The sequence below is a fragment of the Lagenorhynchus albirostris genome, chromosome 18 (assembly GCF_949774975.1).
Source record: "Lagenorhynchus albirostris chromosome 18, mLagAlb1.1, whole genome shotgun sequence".
Taxonomy (NCBI): domain Eukaryota; kingdom Metazoa; phylum Chordata; class Mammalia; order Artiodactyla; family Delphinidae; genus Lagenorhynchus; species Lagenorhynchus albirostris.
In genome coordinates, this window is record NC_083112.1 from 50,394,532 (window position 1) to 50,419,777 (window position 25,246).

At 42.1% G+C, this 25,246-nt stretch overlaps 1 protein-coding gene across 3 annotated transcripts in view; it reads right to left on the reverse strand.

Annotated features, from left to right (window-relative positions):
- KCTD12 (potassium channel tetramerization domain containing 12) overlaps positions 1–16,269 on the reverse strand; it is a 96,431-nt gene extending 80,162 nt beyond the window's left edge. For 2 of the 3 annotated variants that reach the window (XR_009536864.1, XR_009536865.1), the window contains exon 1: positions 15,109–16,269. Coding sequence is in view for 1 of the 3 variants with exons in the window: in XM_060129638.1 (XP_059985621.1) it covers positions 15,087–16,067 (981 nt within the window). In the remaining 2 variants the exon portion in view is untranslated. Of the gene's footprint in view, positions 1–14,138 lie in introns of those variants that run through there. The other variant, XM_060129638.1, reaches the window with a different exon arrangement.
- Positions 16,270–25,246: the final 8,977 nt, after the last annotated feature.

Sequence of the window (25,246 nt, forward strand, 5' to 3'; positions counted from 1 at the left end):
TTGGGCTGCTGTAACAAAAATACCATAGACTGGCTAGCTTAAACAACAAACATTTGCTTCTCACAGTTCTGGAGGCTGAGAAGTCCAAGATCAAGGAGCTGGCAGATTTGTTGTCTGATGAGGGGCTGCTTTCTGGTTCTAGACACCTGTCTTCTCATGTGTCTTCACATGGTGGGAGAAACGAGGTGTCTCTCTGGGGTCTCTTTTTTTTAACTTTTTATTTTATATTGGAGTATAGTCGATTAACAATGTTGTGTTAGTTTCAGGTGTACAGCAAAACAATTCAGTTATACATATACATGTATCTATTCTTTTCCAAATTCTTTTCTCTGGGGTCTCTTTTATAAGGACACTAACCTCATTCATAACGGCTCCATCCTCATGACCTAATCACCTCCCAAAATCCCCACCATCAAACACCATCACATTGGGGGTTGGGATTTCAACTTATGAATTTTGGGAGGACATAAACATTCAGTCCTTAGCACTGTTGTTTTTTCTTGCTCACGTTTTAAAAGAAACCCTCTCAGATCCCGTGGATAAAACTTTGACCTTACAGCTGTGTTTCTGACATAAACTCAGGGAGAGAATTTATACTTTGAATACACATGGTTCTGAGCAGAGGAAAAAAAAAACATATCTGCTATTGTAAGGTCAGAGCATCATTGTACAGGTCATTTATTTTTTAAAAGTCCTTGAAACTGTCATTTAAAAAACTCACAACTCTCACCAGCTGAACATTTGGAACCGTATACTCTAGCATTTCAGGGAAGTCAAATTTCTTTCCTACAACTCTTAAGAGGCACCTCTTGAAACTCTGCAGTTAAGATTTTCAAAACTGTGTGACAAATGACAGCCCTAGGGGAAAGCCCATAATATGGCTGTCAGTGAGCTTAACTTCCATCATAAAATGGAAATGCTGTCAAGTATTTTGGGCTCTGGAGCAGCTGCCACCTAATAACTATTCAGAAACAAATGCCCAAACCAGTTTAGGTCTCATCATAAACTCTGACTTTCAATTCAAAGAGAAGGATAGTCATTTTTATGTATTTATTTATGAAAACTACAGTTAGAAATTTCTCAAAAAACCACATATATAGGTACACAGAGGGATAATTGATTCTTGGTAGTGTTACCAAAAAAGTTAAGGGCAATTTTAAGTTAGTTCTTTTTCTCCTTAATACCTAAATTAACATAAGCATTCATTCATTTATTCAACAAATTTTTACTGAAGATCTATTATGTGCTAGGCAGCATGGAGCCCTGAAACAAAAATAAAGAAATAAATGCTTTTCTTCCCCTCCTACGAATGGGCAGATAGAGGTCAAAGGTGAGTGAATATTAAGACCACGCCATAAAGTAGAAGTAAGCAACCCACGTCACCAGGAAATCTAAAATCCTAGTTTCATTTCCCTTACATTCCTCTCACTCTAACCTGTGACTTTATTCAATGCTTTCCAAAGAAGAAAGATAAAGGCTAAATAAGAAAATACTTCTACTCCCCTTTCCTTTTATATACAGAAATGAGGGCTTGCTCTTACCTTGGATTCTTTCTCACCCACTCAGAAAGTAACAGAATGAATTCATGAGAAATAATTTGTAAATAATTTGGGAAATTGATGTCAGCTACCATAACAAAAGAGAAGCCCAAAATTTTAGAATCTGCCATTACTGTGCTTCATCTTTTCCACTTTGAAAAACCAGGTGGGTGGGAAGAGGGGGGGCAACACGCACAGGGTATCATTCTTAGTAGCTATTAAATGTATCAATATTTTTTAAATATTGATATTTAAATATCAATTTAAATATTGATATTTAATATCAATATTAAATATCATAGGGGGGAAGTGCAAACATGCAAAGTGTGTAAGGCCTAACATGGCTAAGTTTTCTGTGATTTTTGGTAGTTCCAGAGGTAAAGGCCCTTTAACTGACCTGTTCACCATTTTGCTCTCTGTTGTTGAAGGTAAGGAAAACACACCTGAAAGGATATGCCTGTGTCTCAAATATATTAGGGGCTCAATTAATGATTGTTGAAAGTTGAACAGATGAGTTGCTATTTCAGCATTCTTGACGCATTACAGCAGGTGCTTGATAAACTACCTACTAAATAACTAATTTATTATGTCTCTCTCAACACTCCCTAATATGTCTCTTGATGATGAGATCTAGGGATGAGCAGAAAAAGAGAGTTTCTCATTCAAACACGGTGTTCCCAATATTATTGCAACCAAATCTCATGTAAAATTGCATGACCTGAGAAGTTTGAAGGGAGAAGAAAGGTGAACAAAACCTTAGCCCACCCCTGCAGCCAGGTGCTCTGCATGTGACTTAATGTACATAAACCTTACCCCATAAACAGCTGCCTAAGTAGTTTCTAACTTGCTGTGCCCACCAAACACATCCCCCACAGAACCTCAAGGGGTCTTTGCAAAAAGGAATCCTCTGATTATTCCACACTTGCTTAAAACTCTTCATCCCTAATAACTAACATCCAAATCCTTCAACATGGTATGTGAGGCTCTCATTGCCCCTTCAGCTGTTTTTTGTTTGGTTGGTGGGCTTTTTCAGTTTTTTTTTGGCTGTGGGTTTTTTGGGGGGGCGGGGGGCTTTTTTTCCCATGAGTTTCTGGTTCTTACTATCTCCAGGTCTCTCCTCATTAAGTTGGCCTCTGCTTAGAAGGCACCTCCACTTCCTCTTCTTTACCTTTAAGCCTCAGTTCTGGCGTCTCCTCCTCTAGCAAGTCTATGGCAGGAGTTAGATATCCCCCTTTCTCACTCCTATAACTTCTCAGACTACCCCAGCACTGCACTTCCTACTTATTTTGTCATTATTCATTCAGCCCCCTTACTAATTCTCAGTGCTTACTCATTCGTGTATCTATATCAGACAGGCACAGTCCAGCACATAGTAGGTACTCAAGAGATTTTGAATGAATGAGTGACTGAGTGGTTGTACATGGAGAAAGGTTGCAGGAGACAAGTTAAAAGCTAATGGCTTGGGCTTCCCTGGTGGCGCAGTGGTTGAGAATCTGCCTGCTAATGCAGGGGACACGGGTTCGAGCCCTGGTCTGGGAAGATCCCACATGCCGTGGAGCAACTGTGCCCGTGAGCCACAACTACTGAGCCTGCGCGTCTGGAGCCTGTGCTCCGCGACAAGAGAGGCCGCGATAGTGAGAGGCCCGCGCACCGCGATGAAGAGTGGCCCCCGCTTGCCACAACTAGAGACAGCCCTCGCACAGAAACGAAGACCCAACACAGCCAGAAAAATAAATAAATAAACAAATGTGGGGTTTAAAAAAAAAAAAAAGAAAAGAATTTAAAATTAATCAATACAATCATAAATAGCATGTAGGTCAAATAATAAAGCATAATTAAAAAAATTAAAAAAAAAAAAAAAAGCTAATGGCTTAAAGTGGCCCTTGATACCTCTTTTTTACTCAGCCCCATAGGCCACTCTTATCTGTGAGTAGAAGGAGAGGTGATTTCTGGCTCCAAAGGAGCATTGGCCTTGAAACTTATTTTGTGAGCAGAGTGAAGTGGAGAACTTGAGAGACTAATATTTCCCTAAACTATCCATCAAATACAAGCCCAGCAGATACCAGCAGTTTTCAACCCCATCACCACCAACCCCATCACCAAGTTTTTTTTTTTTTTTTACGCGTTGTTGTTTTTTATTTACTTTCTCATATATATATTTTTTTTCACATCTCCACTGGAGTATAACTGCTCTACCATGGCGTGCTAGCCCCTTGCCTACAACAAAGCGAATGAGTTATACACATACACATGCTCCCACATCTCTTCCCTCCCGCGTCCCCTTCCCTCCCACCCCCCCACCCCACCCCTCCACCACCAAGTTCTTAACCACAAATGAAGGTGAACTCCTCCCTGGAATTCTACAAGTTCAGTATATCTTTAATGTTTAGGACTTTTGTCTTTTAAATTCATGTAAATTTCCAGTGAAACGACTTAATTCCCCAACTCATATATCCACACCTCAATTAGCTAAACTGATGTTCCAGGAAGGTGTCCCATATTCACTTTATAGCTTCCCATCCTTTTCCAACTCCCCCAAGAAGTGCCTCGTTAAGAAATATGGGATACGTTGTAGTTCCTCTTCCGTACTACATTCTTACAAACCAAGCATCAGCCATAATTAACGAAAAAAAACTAGAATAAAAACAGAGTGGGGGGGCTTCCCTGGTGGCACAGTGGTTGAGAGTCCGCCTGCCAATACAGGGGACACAGGTTCGTGCCCCGGTCCAGGAAGATCCCACATGCCGTGGAGAGGCTGGGCCCATGAGCCATGGCCGCTGAGCCTGCGCATCTGGAGCCTGTGCTCTGCAACCAGAGAGGCCACAACAGTGAGAGGCCCATGTACAAAAAAAAAAAAAAAAAAAAAAAAAAAAAAACAGAGAGGGGAGGACCTTCAGAAATAGAAAAAAGGGGGAGACTGGTTCAAGATGGCGGAGTAGAAGGACGTGTGCTCACTCCCTCTTGTGAGAGCACCGGAATCACAACTAACCTCTGAACAATCATTGACAGGAACACACTGGAACTCACCAAAAAAGATACCCCACATCCAAAGACAAAGGAGAAGCCACAATGAGATGGTAGGAGCGGCACACTCACAGTAAAGTCAAATCCCATAACTGCTGGGTGGGTGACTCACAAACTGGAGGACACTTACACCACAGAATTCCACCCACTGGAGTGAAGGTTCCGAGCCCCACGTCAGGCTTCCCAACCTGGGGGTCCGGCAACGGGAGGAGGAATTCCTAGAGAAGCAGACTTTGAAGGCGGGCGGGATTTGATTACAGGACTTCCACAGGACTGGGGGAAAGAGGGACTCCACTCCTGGAGGGCACACACAAAATAATGTGCACATCAGGACCCAGAGGAAGGAGCAGTGACCCCATAGGAGACTGAACCAGACCTACCTGCTAGTGTTGCAGAGGCGGGGGGAAGCTGGGGCTCACCGTGAGGACAAGGACACTGGCAGCAGAATTTCTGGGAAGTACTCCTTGGAGAGAGCACGCCCAGAGTCTGCCATTAGAGCAGACTACCAAAGAGCCCGGGTAGGCTCCAGTGTTGGCTCGCCTCAGGCCAAACAACAAACAGGGAGGGAACCCAGCCTCACCCATCAGCAAACAAGCAGATTAAAGTTTTACTGAGCTCAGCACACCAGAGCAACAGCCAGCTCTACCCACCACTAGACCCAAGCTTTAACACAAGCTTTAAATGACACAATAGAGCAGATAGATTTAACTGATATTTATAGGACATTCCATCCCAAAACAGCAGATTACACTTTCTTCTCAAGTGCGCACAGAACATTCTCCAGGATAGATCACATCTTGGGTCACAAATCAAGCCTCAGTAAACTTAAGAAAATTGAAATCATATCAAGCATCTTTTCTGACCACAACACTATGAGATTAGAAATCAATTACAGGGAAAAAAACGAAAAAAACACAAACACATGGAGGCTAAACAATACCTTACTAAATAACCAAGAGATCACTGACGAAATCAAAGAGGAAATCAAAAAATACCTAGAGACAAATGAGAATGAAACATGACGATCCAAAACCTATGGGATGCAGCAAAAGCAGCTGTAATAGGGAAGTTTATAGCTATACAAGCCTACCTCAAGAAACAACAAACATCTCAAATAAACAATCTAACCTTACACCTAAAGGAACTAGAGAAGGAAGAACAAACAAAACCCAAAGTTAGTAGAAGGAAAGAAATCATAAAGATCAGAGCAAAAATAATGAAACAGAAACAAAGTAGACAATAGCATCGATCAATAAAACTAAACGCTGGTTCTTTGAGAAGGTAAACAAAATTGATAAACCATTAGCCAGACTCATCAGGAGGGAGAGGACTTAGATCAATAAAATTAGAAATGAAAAAAAAAATACGACACCACAGACATAAAAAGCATCCTAAGAGACTACTACAAGCAACTCTATGACAGTACAGTGGACAACCTGGAAGAAACAAATTCTCAGAAAGGTATAACCTTCCAAGACTGAACTAGGAAGAAATAGAAAGTATGAAGAGACCAATCACAAGTAATGAAATTGAAACTGTGATTAAAAATCTTACAACAAAGAGAAGTTCAGGACCAGACGGCTTCACAGGTGAATTCTATCAAACATTTAGAGAAGAGCTAACACCCATCCTTCTCAAACTCTTCCAAAAAATTGCAGAGGAAGGAACACTCCCAAATTCATTCAACAAGGCCACCATCACCCTGATACCACAACCAGACAAAGATACTATAAAAAAAGAAAATTACAGACCAATATCACTGATGAATATAGATGCAAAAATCCTCAACAAAATACTAGCAAACAGAAACCAACAACACATTAAAAGGATCACACACCATAATCAAGTGGGATTTATCACAGGCTTGCAAGGATTCTTCAGTATATGCAAATTAATCAATGTGATACACCACAGTAACAAACTGAAGAATAAAAACCATATGATCAATCTCAATAGATGCAGAAAAAGCTTTTGACGAAATTCAACACCCATTTATGATAAAAACTCTCCAGAGAATGGGCATAGAGGGAACCTACCTCAACATAGTAAAGGCCATATATGACAAACTCACAGCAAACATCATTCTCAATGGTGAAAAGCTGATAGCATTTCCTCTAAGATCAGGAACAAGACAAGGATGTCCACTCTTGCCACTATTATTCAACATGGTTTTGGAAGTGCTAGCCACAGCAATCAGAGAAGAAAAAGAAAAAAAAGGAACACAAATAGGAAAGGAAGAAGTAAAACTGTCACTGTTTGCAGATGACATGATACTATACATACATAATCCTAAAGATGCCACCAGAAAACTACTAGAGCTAATCAATGCATTTGGTAAAGTTGAAGGATACAAAGTTAATGCACAGAAATCTTGTGCAGTCCTATACACTAACAATGAAAGATCAGAAAGAGAAATTAAGGAAACAATCCCATTCACCACTGCAACAAAAAGAATAAAATACCTAGGAATAAACCTACCTAAGGAGGTAAAAGACCTATATTCAGAAAATTATAAGACACTGATTAAAGAAATCAAAGATGACACAAACAGATGGAGAGATATACCATATTCTTTGATTGGAAGAATCAATATTGTGAAAATGACTATACTACCCAAAGAAATCTACCGATTCAATGCTATCCCTATCAAATTATCAATGGCATTTTTTTACAGAACTAGAACAAAGTATCTTAAAATTTGTATGGAGACACAAAAGACCCAGAATAGCCAAAGCAATCTTGAGGGAAAAAAATGGAGCTGGAACAATCAGACCCCCTGACTTCAGACTATACTACAAAGCTACAGTAATCAAGACAATATGGTACTGGCACAAAAACAGAAATATAGATCAATGGAACCAGATAGAAAGCCCAGAGATAAACCCACACACCTATGGTTAACTAATCTATGACAAAGGAGGCAAGGCTATACAATGGACAAAAGACAGTCTCTTCAATAAGTGGTGCTGGGGAAACTGGACAGCTACATGTAAAAGAATGAAATTAGAACACTCCCTAACACTATACACGAAAATAAACTCAAAATGGATTAAAGACCTAAATGTAAGACCAGACACTATAAAACTCTCTTAGAGGAAATCATAGGAAAAACACTCTTTGACATAAATCACAGCAAGATCTTTTTTGATCCACCTCCTAGAGTAATGGAAATGAAAACAAAACAAATGGGACCTAATGAAACTTAAAAGCTTTTGCACAGCAAAGGAAGCCATAAACAAGATGAAAAGACAACCCTCAGAATGGCAGAAAATATTTGCAAATGAATCAATGGGCGAGGATTAATCTCCCAAATATATAAACAGCTCATTCAGCTCAATACTAAAAAAACAAACAACCCAATTAAAAAATGGGTAGAAGACCTAAATAGACATTTCTCCAAAGAAGACATACAGATGGCCAAGAGGCACATGAAAAGCTGCTCAACAACACTAACTAATTATTAGAGAAATGGAAATCAAAAGTACAATGAGGTACCACCTCATGCCGGTTAGAATGGGCATCACTAGAAAATCTACAAACAACAAATGCTGGAGAGGGTGTAGAGAAAAGGGAACCGTCTTGCCCTGTTGGTGGGATTGTTCAATACAGCCACTATGGAGGTTCCTTAAAAAACTAAAAATAGAATTACCATATGACCCAGCAATCCTACTACTGGACATATACCCTGAGAAAACCATAATTCAAAAAGACACATGCACCCCAATGTTCATTGTAGCACTATTTACTATAGCCAGGTCATGGAAGCAACCTAAATGCCCATTGACAGATGAATGGATAAAGAAGATGTGGTACATATATACAATGGAATATTACTCAGCCATAAAAAGGAACGAAAGTGGTCATTTGCAGAGACGTGGATGGACCTAGGGACTGTCATACAGAGCAAAGTAAGTCAGAAAGGGAAAAAGAAATATCATATATTAACGCATGTATGTGGAATCTAGAAAAATGGTACAGATGAACCAGTTTGCAAGGCAGAAATTGAGACACAGATGAAGAGAACAAATGTATGGACACCAAGGCAGGAAAGCAGTGGGGGGGGGGGATGAATTGGGAGATTGGAATTGACATATATACACTAACATGTATAAAATAGATAAGTAATAAGAATCTGCTATATAAAAATATATATTTTAAAAAAGAAATCAAAAAAAAAAGTGTGTGTGTTTTTAGTGTGTGTGTGTGAGGGGGGCTTGTCCTTAATATGAAAGCTACGCAGAACTTCACAGTTGTATACCTAATGATTCTAGAGTTATTTCACACCACCATCATCCACATTCCCTTGAGAGCTTCCAATGAATCCTATTATTTCCATAGTTCTTAAAGAAGAAAAAAGTACCTCCAGGTGCTTTCTCTCTTGGCATCACTTCATACAAAAAAGACTCAGATATGTTTGCATTTATGTAAAAAGATATTCAATACAGCACTCTTTGAAGTAGAAATTTTTTTAAAAACCTGGAAATTTAAACGCCCATCAAAGAAAGACTGGTAAAATAAATGACAGCACATCTAGACAATGGCATTTCATGCACAGTATCATGTAGCCATTAAATAAGATGAGGTAGATAGATCATTGTTACGTGTACGAGCATGCATTGCAGGAGCTCCAGGATAAGTGGTTAAGAGAAGAAAGCAAGGCAAGGAATAGGCATAAATTCTACTGAATACAAAAAAAGAGGGGAATTAGTTATGTATTCATTCATTCATATATTCATTCATTTATATGTAATGTCTCTGTAAATGCACTAGTGATTATCCCTGGGAAAAACTAGGGGTTACTGGAGGGTGGAGATCTACTTACTTTTTACAGTACACACTCTTATATTGCTTAAATTTTTCACCATAAACTTTTCAAAAACTAAAACAAAAGCTATCTGGAGGAAGTAAAGGCAAAAGCAAAGAGGAAGGGCAAAGCCTGCCTCACTGCCCACCTGACTCACTGCTTCCTGGCCACAGTCCAGCAGCCTGGGGCTGGGGTGATGGGCTCCAACTTCTGTGATTTCTCAACGTGGGAGGCACTATGCTTTCTCTCAAGATGGGGGACATCAGTGACTGAGGATGGTTCAGGAAAGAGCCCCTATATCCGAAATGCAGAGCCTCTCCCCACATTCTTTAGAATTTTATCTTCATGCATTATACTTTTTATTAAGGCCCATCTCGCAGCATCTATTTCCTTTTCCCCACAAACTTTAAGAGGTCATCTCTACCTACATCCCCCATGTTCAAAGTAATTCACATGTGTTGCCAAGACTGTGGTCAAAGAAAATGTTTGTGAAGGACTTTTACTCCACATTGAGGACCAAACCACCTTGACAACAGGGGTTTTTGACAATAAACTCTGGGGAAAGGGCCCATTCATTCCTGGCCCTCCTCGCCAATTACCCAGTGAGGAGTCCTTCTGATGCCATTAGCCCTACAACAATTTAGGAAGCATTCCCAGTGTTCAGAGAACCCCTGAAATGAAATTAGACCAGTGTTTGAGCCATACCAAAGAGCCAAGACAAATAATTAAAGGGTGAATGTTTTATTCTTTAGTGTTTAATAGAATACATCACAAGTCACATAATCAATGATTCATTACTTCACACGCAGGGAGGAAAGCAATATTGAGGATTTCTGTTATACAACTGGTTGTGAACACAGAGAGAGAACCAAAATCTCTAGAGCATTTAGATGGTTGAAGAAATTCTCACTTAAAGTTTGGGCATGTCTGAAAAAACTTCCTCAGTTCTTAAAATATAAAAGGATTTTTCTTTTTCTTGGCTTTCTGTTTCATTAGAAAGCCTGATAATTGTATAATGATTTTTTCCCTTTCTCCTTCAATTTTGAGAAAATGGCTCAGTGATATGTATCACTGAGCATATAGTATTTTCAACAATTTCATAATCCCAGATAACTCTGAGGGAATCTTACATTGTTTCTCAGGTAAGAGTTTTTCAGATGCCCAGAAAAATTTAAATAATGCGTAATTTGCATCTTCAAAATTAATATCCACAATGGATGTTTTAACCTTTGTCATTAAATGTCACAAATGCTGTTTGAGTGGTCATAAATGAATTGTCATCATTTGTATTCAATATTAATAGCAAAATTCACCAGCCTATAAAGTCAGAAAGACAGTTGTATAATAGTTTACATTACAATTAATGTTCACGTACCTCAAAACACATTTAGAATTAAAAAAAGAAAAAAACCTTGGAAAAAAAATCACAAAATGTATAAGGTGACAAGAATTCTTGGTCAACTAGTTCAGCTTCCTACCACACGAGCTTATACTCTAATGTAAATATTCTGGTTGAATTTCTTCCATCTTAGTTTCAAGGGCCCCAGTAGAGAATAGAAATCTTCAAACATTAATACTTTTAGATGTTTATCATCCAAAACTGTGACAAAGAAAAGTTAACTTCAACATAGCATGTTTCTGGCTCTAGGAAAGCCTATTTTAGGTACTATAGCCACTGGAAACACAAGACTATTTTATTTATTTCTCAAGAGATAGATTTAGGTTATCTAAGAAAACTAATTCAGCTTTTAAATGAGTTATAATAAGGAAAAACAGAAAAAAATTCCACAGGATTTATTTACTCTGGTAGGTTTACAATAAAAATATTCAGTTTACAATTTTGAAATTTAAGTCAACTGAGTAAAGTATTTATGATTTAGATTATAAAAGAAATTCTTAAGGAATTCAATGCCTCCAGTCAATACTGTTCTAAATGCCTGCACTATCATTTATCACTTTTCATGTGGAGTACAAAAATGTTTTTGAATATTAGATTAGAATTTACCATAATTTAAAAAGTAAAAAATTATCAAAGCCTCACCTTACATGGCTTTAATGTAATAATAACATTCCATGGAAAATTCCAATAAAAATTGGAATATGTTATGAGCATGCCAGTTGCCTATTTTGTCTGAGAATTCACAGATTATGCATTTCCCCAGAAAAGCAACAGGCTCCTTATATATATATGGATCTGGTTTGAAAGAGAAGACAATTTTGTCTAGTATTATAAATTATCACTTTGCTATCAATGCAAAAACCAAATCAAACACAAGAATAAAAATCGTACTGAAAGGGAAAATATTTAAGTCCCACACATTCAAGGAATATTTTCCACAACACGTAATTTGAAAAACTAAAATGAACATGGTTCATAGTCTACATGTTTTAAAAAACAGACAATATGTCAAACACTTGGTGCAAAAGCACTGAACATGGTACCTGTTTTTTAACCACCACTGTCAACCATTCTTTTTTAAAAAGTTAAATTTGTTATTAAAATCTAATGTCACTCAGTTGTACTTATGAACCAAATGGTAATTAGAGCCATTACATATGTAAATGCATGCTACACTGAGTCAGATTAATGCAGTCATAATTTCTGAATAATTTATGACACCCTCCCAGGTTACTGAATGTCTTTGGAGAGCTTACTCAAATGGACGCTCAATATCTCATCCAAGCTCACAGATGACAACCAACACTCCAGCCCACTTTGTAGACCACTAAGGGTCCTTCTGTGGCTCAGAACACATGGTGAATAAGGGACCCAAAAGTGCAGAGGCCAAGTCATCTTATCTCAGTTATAGTATCCACCCAATGTAAAAATGAGTTTCCTACCCAGCCTTTACTTTGGGCTAAGGTAGAATTTGTCATGTATCAACTTCCAACTTTAGAGGGGATAGTCATCATAGAAAAAAGGTTGGTTTACCATCTCTAACCATTCAATTCCCAGTCCTTGAGATAATGAAAGGGGTTAGGGAGTACTGCGGGGCAGCAAGGATGTGTGGAGGAGTGAGACGTGCATGCACAAAGCTGTGAAACAGTTCAACTCAAAGTTTTACAAGATAAAACTTTTAAGACTTGGGTGGCAGAGACAAAACTTGAGCAATTTCCCGTGACTCCTGGAGCTGAGCAGACTTAACAAGGCAAATCAGAAATCTCTGAGTCTTGCCATACGTCAGTGGCTTTGATCTGTCCCAAGATGTTCTCAATTATGTGCTTTTTGTTGCACAATCTAACAGAATACCACATAGGGTGCAGAAGTCTCTGTGACACTTACTTTTGGCCAGTGAGTGACATTCCCAAATCACTTCAGGCTTGAAACAGGGGTAAGTTCTGATGTGTTACCTAGCCCGAGAATACACCCAACACATAAGCAAGTGTGACTTCCTGAATGTTTCTGCTTCCCTTACAATTACGGTCTTTGTAATTGTAAAGCTAACTTTACTTTTCTAAACAGGCACCTCCAACAAAAGACCTCAAATCTTTCTCTTCCCCAATTAAAAAAAAAAAAAGAATTGGTGGATTAAAAATACAGGCACCGTGGTTTATGTAGACAATTAATCGACATATTAGTATACAACTAATATCCAAGCAAAAAGTATGGGGCAAACTCAGCTTTATGTATTTTTTTCCTAACCCAATTTCCCAATAGACAAGGATATAAGAAACTCATTGAAACATGTTGCTTTAGTATATATACCATCTGATGCAAGTTACTGGGGGTAAAGACAGGAACGTTTATAGCATTAGTAAATTAATTAAAAAACTAAGTGATTCATGTAAAATGTTTATATATGGTATATACAGATTGGATCACGTGAGTCTAATAATAAAACTGTTCCAATTCTTAACATCTGTTATGGACATATAGTAAGATACAGTACAAGATTCATTTTTAAAAAGAAGAAAAAATAGCGCTAATTTAAACACTGAAAACGACTCTTACAAAATCTTTTAAAAACCTACTTCAAGAGAATGATGCTGAAACAAATGAAAAAGGACAGGCTTCTCCATCATCACAGAATATCCAAAGGAGCCTCACAGCATGAGAGACAAGGATTCATTTCCCTTCACTTACAGTGTAGATACGATATACAGTGGGGATTTATTCCATGTTAGAGTAAAGGTATAAGGCAACCAGGTCTCCTTCTGTTTCAGTTGCATTTACGTGGAACACAATTTTATTGCTCAGCTCACTTTTAAGTACTTATTTGCCTTCATTTAAAAATATTCCACTTTACAGCTGTCTACAGATGGCAGCCCTTGGCGATTTTATTCTCTGCAGCTCTGTCATTCGAAAAGATTCCACCTTAACTTCAAACAACCTGCATCAAAGTGGCATTTTTCAGGTTTGCCCAGAAGTCAACATTGGCTGGGCTTGCAGACAGTTAGGATTTTTAATAAGAGAACTTAAGTCTAAGTAACCTAAATCAACATATTTTGTTCAAGGAAATAGATTTTAAAATCAGGACTTATAATCAACAAGAAAATGAAGTTCAAAAACTAAAACCCTACTGGGTAACTCTTTGGTTAGGTTATGTAAGTATCAGCAAAACAGTTAGTTCAATAAACTGCCAGGTGAGAGTAGATCTGTGATTCACCTTTACAAAATGCTTTGCATGTTTTCGTGTGCTATTTTGTTAATGTGCATGTACTCAGACGGACGGTACAAACTTCCAACTTTCAAATAATAAATGAGTATATCCGCTCCTCCCTTCCCACCCCTCCTACCCTCCTTCCTCCCTCCCCACCCCACCCCGCAAGGCTTAAGAGCTAAGGTCCTACTGACAGTCACTGCAATAATACAGGTTTTCTTAATACCCACGACGTGCATTACTACCCCGCTCCGTTCACAGTCACAGCCAGGTGACCTCCCGCAATGCTCGGCGACCTGAGCTGTCATTCTCTCTTTCCCCCTCCTGCCAATAACGGGTGCCATGTCAAGCAGTCGAACCAAGGGCTTCTGGCGGTGAGCCCAGGAGAAAGGGTGCCTCTTCAGGCAGGAGGGGAACTTTCTACAAGTATAAACCACAGGCGAAGACCTTTAAATCTGCACAGAAACCAAACGCTCCTTCATTATGCCATCACCATATTCTTCTCCTACTTCTACCTGTAACTTTTCAAAACTTTGTTCATTTATAGTCCCTGAACGGCCTCCGCGGGATCCTAATTCCAGCTCTGGAGTCTTCCAATCAGCCTCCTAAAACTTCACCTTTAAAGAGGGTCAAAAGACTACGCAATAAATGACCTTTCAAAACTATTCCCACACACTGCTACCAACTCTCTCTCTTAAACCGCGAATGAGTCATCAGGGCTTGAGAAGATTTCAAGGAATCTTCTATACACTGGACAGGGTCCAGTTAGGTTCGGAACAATTCAGTCATTCCCAGGTACTAGGTGACTTTGTAGCCACACTGCCCCACTACATCCAGACTGAAGGACAATCCGGGGGAGGGGCGGTTTGAGGCCGGGGGCAGAGGAAGCATGGGGTGGAGAGGTACGTCTGGGCGCTCTCTTTTAGTGGGGTCCAGAGAAGACGAAGAAGCCGAGAGGATCTGTGGCTGCAGGTACTAAAGTGAGGGGTCAGTGGGTCTACCGCAGGTGGGGAACAGGGGAATGGGAGAACGTGGGGTGGGAGGGGGAATCTATAGCCCTTTCCCCGGCAAGAAGGAGAGGGAATGGGCGCGCTGGAGTCGCAAGAGGGTGTGGGGAGTTCACTCCCTGCAGAAGACGTACTCGGTGTAGCTGGTCCAGATCTTGTCCTCGTTCTGATCGGTGCTGCTGGCGAAGGCGCAGGTGCCCGTGGAACTGCACGCCACCATGTGGAAGCCCGACTCGGACAGCTTGTCGAAGGCCTGCTCCAGGAAGTTGAACTTGAGGTAATAGCGCGAGGTGTAGCGCTCCGGAGGCCGGTCGGGGTCCCGGCTCTCGTTCAGGGTGTCCCCGAACACCTCCTTGGCCAGCGATGTCTTGCCGCACACGGTGATGCGCGCCACTCGCCGGAACTTGGCGTCCGCCTGCGCGTCCCGCCCGATGGTGTAGGAGCCGCGGTAGCCGATGGTGATGTAGCCCGAGCGTCGGCTGCCGTCCAACGACTGGGACGGCGTGAGCAGCGGGCCGGCCGCGCCCCCCGACGGGCTGCGGCTAGCCACCTCCAGGGTGGGCGACGGCGCCCCAGCCGAGGCGCCCTCCTGCTGCTCAGGCTCCGCGTAGCCGAGCGGCAGCAGCTCGTCGCCCAGCGAGCCCTCCTTCTGCACCCCGCGCCGCGAGTGCGGCGGCGGCGGCCCGGGGCCGGGCTGCTGGGGCTCCCCGAGGCGACGCACGAGCTCCGGCAGCTCGAAGTACTCGGCCTCGCGCTGCAGCCGGCTGCGCTCGGGGAAGTAGTCAGGCAGCACGAGCTGCAAGTCCCGCAGGTAATCCAAGATGTAGCGGAAGAGGAAGCCGTCTCGGTCTAGAAAGAAGCGGCCTTTGCTGTCCCGGGCCAGCTCCTGCGGCTGCTGCTGCGTGAACATGCGCCAGAGCAACGAGTCGGGAACCGATACCACCGTGCAGCGCCGGGTCACATACACCTGGCCCCCCACGTTCAGCTCCACGATGTCGGGAAAGAGGGGCGGCTCAGCCGAAGACGACGAGGAGCCGCTGCCGCCGCCACCACCCCCGTTGGGTAGTCCACGAGTGCTGTCCGCCAGAGCCATGGCCAGGAGGTGGCCGGGCTAGGGCAGTGGCCGAGAGCCGGGCCGCGCGCCGGATCAGCCGCCGCCGCCTTTCTCGGACGCTCGTTCAGCCCTGCGCCCCGGCCCGCCGCTGCCACCGAGAGCCGCGCGGAGCCGAGCGCACGATGCGAGCGCGCCTCTGTGCGCCCCCGCGAGCGCCGCTGCACTCCTCCCGCCTCGCCCGCGCGCTTCAGGGGAGTGCCGGGTGGCGACCACCGCGCTGCTTAAGTAGAGCCGGGCGCCGCGGCGCGCAGAAGGCGGGGGCGGCTGCGGAGCGGCGGAGCCTCGCTCCCAGGGCGGGAGGGGGTGGTGGGGCGGGGAATCGATCTGCATTTGAAACGCTGACGCCGCGGCCGGCTGCTGGCTCCACCCCGGCTCGCGCGCCGCCGGGACACCCCGACTTCCCTACCGCCTCCTCGCCCGGTGCTCTAGCCCCTTCCCGCTCCTGCCCAACTTTCTTCCTCTTCCAAAGCGGACAGAACCTGGGCTTGGCCGCTTCGGAAGACGAACCTTCTTTGGAGGGGCAGTCACTGCGCCCCCTCTCCTCCTAACTGCAGCCGGAGACTGTGGAAGGAGCACGTGAACTTTCGGGCTCCCCCCACCCGGGGAGTGGAAGGGCCTGGCTGCCCCCGGAGACTAGCCGCTTTAAACACGCGGCTCGTCTCGTTGCTGAAAGTTCTAGAGAGAGCCCAAAAAATCTGGAGAGGCGGTGGGGCCGCCCCGGCCTGGAGGCAGCTAGATTTTGTTCGCGCGTACGAGTAGCCTCGTAAAAACCCTAGAAACAAAAAGCTAACCTCGGTATCCTGCTGTAGAACGCTCTCCCATAGTTTATTTTCTGGGTAAAAAGGCAAACTCATTAGTTGGGAGGCCTCAAAATTGGAGGAAATGGCAAAAGGGGAACTTGGGTGAGTTCAAGGAATGACTTCGGGGCGTGTTCCCCTCCCGGTGGCGGACGCGACCTTCCCCCACTCCCGCTTTTTGGCCAAGCTGAAGGGGCATGTACTGTGAGGCCTAAGGGAAAGCTACGTGTCCGCGGCCCTATCAGCCCCGGGTGAATCGCGCTATGGAACTCGGAGGGTTTGAAGATCAAATATAATTTAGAAAACCTACCTTTCAAACCCTGCGTCTTTATCCTCCCAAAGGTCCAGGCTCACCCGCGGGCCTGGGTCACTCTGTTCAGCCCTTTCCGAGTACCCTCTAGCCTAAGGGTCCTTGTACACTTGAAGGCCCGCTCTAGATCCCTTCCGGTCCTCTCCCTTCGCACTCGTATTCGCCCTTCACAATGCAGCACCCAGGTCTCCTCCGCCGCGAAAGCTTCCCTGACTTCTCAGGTGGGTGGGGCTTCGGATGGCCCCTTCCACGTGCCCTAACGCCCAACACATTCTGACATTACGCGTCTGTGAGTGATTATCTAATCTCTGACTTTGGTAAATAGCTTCCTGAGCACTGCAGAATGAGGACGGAAGAGAGGGTAGTGAAGAATGTTTAGCAATCATCAAGTCAATGGTTATTTGTTGTGCACCAGCTATTCATTCGGCCGCGCCGGGTAGAAGAATAATGTAAGACGGAATAGGCCCCACAAGAGCTTTCCGTGTAGCCTGGTAGGCAAGGGTCAGAAGTCTGAGCAGTTATCAGATCGGTTTGAAGTACAGACTGTCAATCAGTATAAATCAGGCGAGATCTTTGTTCTTGATAATAATGTTTCACCTTTTGTTTAACTACCCGATGAGCTTTACAGTCTCCTCATGGATGTGTGTCATTTTTACTTTGAAATGTTTATGTCTGCTGAACAGTTATCCATGTCAGTGTACTGAAATAAGATCAAGTAAGACCAGCTCACTTAACTGCAAGTACAGATTGTGATACTGAATATATTTGACCACTCTTTTTTTGTTTGTTCTTTGGTATAAATAATAGCTGACACAAAAGTTCCAAGTTCCAAAGCTGAATTTCTAGGCGGCTGGGCTACTACTTGTAATATCAGTGTCAAAGCCCTAAAGAAACCAGTCTCTTTTTTTGTAAATCCAAGAAAAGCCTTTTTCATATCAATTCCGTACATATTTTTGTATCATTACTTTGTTCATCATATCAGCAAATCCTGTCAGTTCTGCCTTCAGAATTCTTCCAGGCTATTAACATGTTTCACCACCTTCCTGCCATCACCCAGGACCAAGCCACCCATCACCTCTTGCACTGGCCTCCTAACTGCTTCCACCTTTGCCTCCTACAGTCTTTTATCACCAGAACAAAAAGAGAGATCCTATTATAACCTAAGTCAGATCATGTCACTGTGTCCAAAGCCCCTCACTGGCTTCCCATCTCACCAAAAGTAAAAACCGAAGTACTTTCATTGCTTACAATACTCTACAAGATTGGAGCTGTCCCACCAGAACCTCTTAGACCCGTCCCCTGCCACTCTCCCAGGAGCTCCATGCTTTAACCACATTGCCCCCACCCCCTACTGTTTGCTCAGGGCCTTTGCACTCCCTGCTCCCTGTGCTAAAAGACTCACTTCCCCTCCCCCTCTTATGGTCCTCATCTTGTTCAGGTGTCTCCCTTCTCACCTTCAGGCCTCTGCAGCAAGACCTTCCCTTGATCACCCTATTGAATATAGCACAACTCCGCCCAAGCAGCATCCACTTCCCTGCTTTAGTTGTTTACTGTTTGTTTCCCTGCATTAGAATAGAAAGTCCAAGAGAGCATAGATTTGGGTTCGCTTGATTCATCACCACATCCCCAGTGCCTAGAACAGAACTGTCATATAATAGACATTGGATAAATATCTGTTTCCCACTTGTTTATTCCACCAATATTTATTAAAGGTCTACTACTATGTTCTAGGCAACATGTTAAAAAAAAATAATCTCTGCTTTCTTGGAGCTTCCAGGCTTGTGAGGGAGACAGATAATAAATATACAGATGAGTAAGTCTACTTCAGGTAGAGATAAATGCCATGAAGAAAATAAAATTATGAAATGAGATAGAGGGACTGAGTACAGGGATACTAGTTTATATAGACTGGCTGGGAGCCTCTCCACGAAAGTGGCATTTGAGCTGAATAATAAGCAAGAAAGCCATGAGAAGTTCTGGAGGAAGAACATTCCAGTCAGAGGGCAAAGCAAGTGAAAGGAGTCTGGGTTAGGAATGATTTGGGTACATCTCACAGTAGAAGTCTGTCTATTGTATCATCTGCTTCTCCAGAGTGCCCTTGAAGAGATCAGCACAAGCTCAAATGTGAGCCATACTGCAGGCCTAGACACTACCTTCATTCTCCATCACTTAACATTTTCCTCCTCCATAGGCTGGTCTACTGCAGGAAGCCATCAGGATTTCCTTACAGAAGTCTCAGTTGTGCATGAGAGGAATAATAATGAATGAAACAGGTGATGTGAGACTGAAGGAATAATTTTCTGGTTAATTTTGTATGTTCTATTTCCTGCCTACTGGTTGGTGTCATGAAATTCAAGAGGAAATAAAATAGGGAACTTTAATGCTGGGACTTAAAGGCCTGAGTGTTTATAGACGAAGGGAGGGGCCATAACTCTTTAGCTTCTTCAATAGGTTAAATATGCTTAATTGTCAGAGGATAAGGGAGGATTTGGGAAGCCACTAGCTCTGTGTCTCATCTCAATCCAGCTTCTAGTGATGGATACGTTGATGGTCATTGTTTCTTTTCAAGTGACTGTGTACTTTCCTCCATAACAGACAGCTGTCCTTTTATCCTAAAGTGTAGGGTATTGGAAACATCTCTGGACCTACATTCTCATCTGATTTGTATCTCTTCCCCACCTATTGCCTTCCAATCAGCTTCCCACCCTACCTCCACTGCACGTAGTAAATATTCTGAACACGAAAGATTTAAGAAAAGAATGAGGAAGACCACGAGAAATATAAAGTTAAAAGGGGAGGAAGAACTGGGGTGAAATGAAGTGAGTGCCTCTGAGGACTGAATAAATTTAATATATGTGAAAACGGTCTGTAAGCTGTAAAACACCATTCAAGTGTCAGAATCAGTATTTTCTACTGTCTATCATGCTTGACAAGTCTACTCAGTAAATACTGAATGAATAAATGAATGGCAGAAACATTAAAATGAATGCTGTGAGGAAAGGGGAGAAGAGACAGAGTCAGAAATTGTCCCAAACAAGTGTTTAGCTCATTCATCTTCCTCCCAATATGTGTGAATCTTATCTGTATGCAGGCTTTAAAAATCATTGACTTTTTGCTTTCAGGGAGAGAAAAGAATTAGATACAGAGAGATTAAATAACATTAAGCTTAAATGAACCAGGGGGTAAAATGATCTTAATGAAGATCTGGTAAAAGATATGCCAATAACTAATCTTTAAAAAAGAGAGTGAAAATGTTATGTGAGGGACATTGCCGAAATACTAGGTCTAGAAAGTAAATTCCAACATCACTATTATATGATTTTTATACCTAAGAGTTGGAAATTTTTATTTCCATATCCTTATAAACAGTATCTGAAGCTTTTCCAGGAAACAGGTAATAATATGATAGCAAGCGTTTATATAGCACTTACTATGTGCCAGCCCAGTTAATGGAACTATACGAGTCTTAGCACGTTTAATCTTCACGATAACTCCATGGGGTTGGTACTGTTATTACCTGATTTTTAGAAGAGCAAATGAGTGGTGGAGCTGGGATTTGAACCCAGGCGGTCTAACTTTAAAATTTGTGCTTTTAAATACTGTGTGTGTGTATGTAACTATGTATATAAAAACACTTCTATGAATGCTTTATATGTAGGAAAGAAATAGGTTCTATGATTTTCCCCACTTTACAGATGATGAGCCCAAGGCAAAGAGAGGTTAGGTAATGTGACCAAGATAATGCAGCCATTTAGCCCTGCTAAGCACAAGAATGGTGTTCTAACGTCCATGGACTTCTGATCTACAGGATTGGTAACCAGAAACTCAAAGTAGCTACTGTGAAAGAATTAGGATTAGGAAGGAGTTAAATCCTTGGCTCTCATTTCTCCTTCTATCGATGGCACAATCCTGCCTCAAGTAAGAATCTCCAAGGACACACTAAGCCCACAGACAGAATGGACACATTGTTGTCCTACACACAATAAATATATGATTTTACTTTTGGCTCTCTAAAATACCATGATGGTTTACAAAGCACCAGGTTTGTGGCATGTTTACTCAGTTTCATTCTGATCTCATTTACTGTGGACTAGGATAAAGTGAGTCCATGGAAACTGTTGAGACCTAGGTTCTAGTATTCAAAAGCAAGTAGTATCTACTGGTCTTCTGGAGCTTGTAAAATTGAACAAATGTATTCTACTGTGGCGTTAGATGTCACACTGAGCACAAAAATAACTGGCCCTCATGCACATGGGTGATTCTGGAATTTCTGACAGAGGCTAATTATTAACATCACTGATGGTTCATGTGAATCTGAGGGTTTTGGTTTCAAATTGTGATATTAAACCTAGAGGATAATTATAAATGAGTTATCACATGGTATTCTAGTGCTTCGCTGTTTTGAGGGCTTTCATATTGTCAGGTTCATTTGATGATCACAACTTTGGAGGATGTTATTCAACAGTGTCACAAATGAAGAAAGAATCTCAGAAAGGTTAGTGACTGACATTGCCTCTCAGGTAGCACCAGAATGCAAATGGTGCCTTTCGGGTAGCTGGGATGCAGTGCTGGGATGCAAATGGATGCTTCCTGACTCCTCATTCAGTGCTCTTCAAACTCCTTAGCAGCCCTATCAAATCTGCTCCATTAATACCCCCAATGAGGGCTGGCACTCAGAATAATCACCTTGGGGACTCTAGGCTTATTTGAGAGATGTCAGAATCACCCACCACTTTCGGCATATCTGTTTAGGAATTTTCTTCAGGGCTAGTTTACACAAGAATATTATTTCATTAATTTACACCTATGCCAAATTTTGGGTTGATCACTTTTTACAAGGCTGTAATACAGGGCACCACACTGCAGGACACACCCACATGCCTGAGAATAATTAGGACAAAGCCAGTTTTCATGAGTGTGAAACTAAAGTAATGATTATCAGACAGTCAGTAAAGACTAGACTATCACCTTTTGACATTGGGTTTTAAAGATCTCATCCCTGGAATTCCCTAATCAGCTGAATGGCATTGAGTTTAGGTTACTCAGAAAGAAGAAAGGCTGATTCAACTTCAAAGATTTTAATATGTGGTTCCAGGAAGTCTGCATATTTCACTGTGTGTATGTATGTAACTATGTACATAAACATTTTCACATAATGGGCAACTACTTATGTAATTGTAAGATCATTTGTTTGATATAATTAAGGGGGGGAAAAACACCTTTCCCCAGTTTGCTTTCCAGAAATATGCATAATATTTCACAGTAGGGAAATGGCCTCAAACTATGCTAAACTTTAAATTTATATTACATAATAGGATTTGTTTTTAGAAGATAGGTTTCTTTTCCTACAGTAAAGTATAGATGAGAAAATCATACAGATTGGAGTTGGATGAACCTACGTTCTTCTTCTGGCCTTAAAATCTAAGATACTGGGTGAAGTTATTTAAATATTCTGAACTTTAGATCTTTATCTTATAATGGAGCAAAAACACCTGTTGCATCAGACTCCTGTGAAGTTAAATGAGATGATATAAAGCATTTCATTTCACACTGTCCAGCACATAACGGACACATCATAAACATAAGTTTCTGCCTCTACCCTCCCACTCCCCCGTTTCCATTGACTTCTGTAACCCAAACAGTTTCTTGTTGAGTGTGCTTTCCTTGCTCTCCTCCTAGCTTTATTTCTTTTTCTTGGATGACATCTCTTCAGTAGTATCTATAGTGGACCAGGGTCAATAGCATTTCATCTGCAGTTCCTCACTCTTCCCAGGAGTCAGTCATTTCTCACAAATTTGCTCTTTGGTTGGAAGATGTAATCAAAATCTAGATAGCTTGGGACTCTCCTTTTCAGAGCTTATTTCTCATCCTAGTCTTTGCATCTCAAGTGACAGTTACTAACATAGCTTAGTTTTATCTCTAACTAAAAACTCAGCCTGCCATTGGCAACACCTGGGAGAGAAAGTCTAGGTAGAAATGGGCAGAGGTGCTGTAAGGAGGGGCCTAAAAAACTCCAGATGTCCTCAGAATCCTGAGAGTGACTTCCTCCAGGAACTGATGAAGATCCAAGACTAAAGAGGGCGGAGCAGCAAGAATGCCATCCCCAAGGGCAACTGTGGTGGTTCCCCATATCTCCCAGGCTGTGATGAGGCACAGGAGGAAGACACAAATGCAGACTGCATCACTGTAGCAGATATTACTGGAAGGAATATCAACAGTGCAGGGGATGTTTAGCTCCTCCTTACGTTGTATTCAACATCCCTTCAAGTATTTATGAAGTGGCTGCTATGTGCCTGATCTTCCTGGAAGTCATGGATGGTCCATGATTTATAAGAAAGTATGAAATATCAAAGTGAGTGGCCAGTAATGGCAGGAGCCATCAGGAGTTCCACATGTCACATATGCAGATCATAGGGAGGGAAGTTACCTTCCTTGTCACTCAGTATTCTCTAAAGAAGCAGAACCGGGCCTCCCTGGTGGTGCAGTGGTTGGGAGTCCGCCTGCCAATGCAGGGGATGCGGGTTTGTGCCCCGGTCCAGGAGGGTCCCGCATGCCATGGAGCAGCTGGGCCCGTGAGCCATGGCCACTGAGCCTGTGCGTCCGGAGCCTGTGCTCCGCAACAGGAGAGGCCACGACAGTGAGAGGCCCGCGTACCGCAAAAAAAAAATAATAATAATAAAAAAAAGAAACAGAACAAATAGGATAGATGTCTGTATATACAGTTGTATCTATATCTATGAAATGATAGATATACAGAGAGAGAGGTTGATTGATTTTAAAGAATTGTCTCACATAATTGTGGAGGCTGGTAAGTCTTATGTCTGTAGGGCAAACCAGTTGGCTGCAAATTCAGGCAAGAGTTGAAGTTGCAGTCTTAAGTCTAAAATCTGTAGGGCAGGCAGGGAAGATGGAAACTCAGGCAGGATTTCTATGCTACATTGACGTGGAATTCCTTCTTCTCTGAGAATCATCAGTTTTTTGTTCTTATGGCCTTCAGTTGACTGGATGAGGCCCACCTGCATTATCAAGGATAATCTACTTAAAGCTACCTAATTGTAAGTATTAATCATGTCTTCAAAATACCATTGCAGCAACATCTAGACTAGTGTTTGACCAGACAGCTGGGCACCATCATCTAGCTAAGCTGACACATAACATTAACCATCATGATTTCCAAGCAGTGCTTTATTGGAAGTGAGACTGAGCTTCTTTTGAGGAAAGATGCCTATTCATCAGCAAGAAGCCACCGCTTCATAAGCTATAAAAAACTGATACTATACTCGTGTTTAGTGTAAGAGCATCTGTGGTTTAGTCTTCTTAGTCCCCCTGTACTTATGATTAAGTTTCAGACAGACTTGTGGAGTCCAAGCTGTTTTTAACAGAGGAACTATAGTAGTTCCACTCTCAGCTTTATTAGTTTGGGAGTGGAGGAGACCCTCTACTGTATTTATAGTACCATGAGTAGAGATAAACTAGGTGTTTTGGATACACTGCATAAGGTACATAAATGCTCAATCATTGATGAAGATATTCTCTATTATTTATTAATCTATTATGTATCATTTATTATGCCTCTATTCAAAAGGCATGAAGTGATCACAGAGGAAGGAAGCATTTTGTAACTAAACTGACAATGCCCAAATTCCCTCCGAAAATCACTTTTCCCACCCCCTACAGATCTTTCTATGTCTTCCATCTATATGAACAGCATGTCAAAGGGTTGACCTTTCCTACTCATGAATGAGACAATCAAATGTTCTGCTTTCCAAGAAGAGAGAAAAGATGGTTCCCAGAAAACAGAGACTAGAAAACCTAACATTCCTCCCCATAAAAATTCCATAATGGATGATTAAATAGACTGTTTTTGACCTTTTGAGAGAGAGGGGGAGAGAGAGAGGGAGAGAGAGAGAGAGAGAGAGAGAGAGGGAGAGAGAAAGAGAGAGAGCGAGAATTGCTTTCTGGAGACAATATGAGCTCACCCTGAGTAAGTCAGGTCAGACAAAATACTTTCCCTTCTTGGACAGCATTATTAATCTCATGAACTGTAGTAA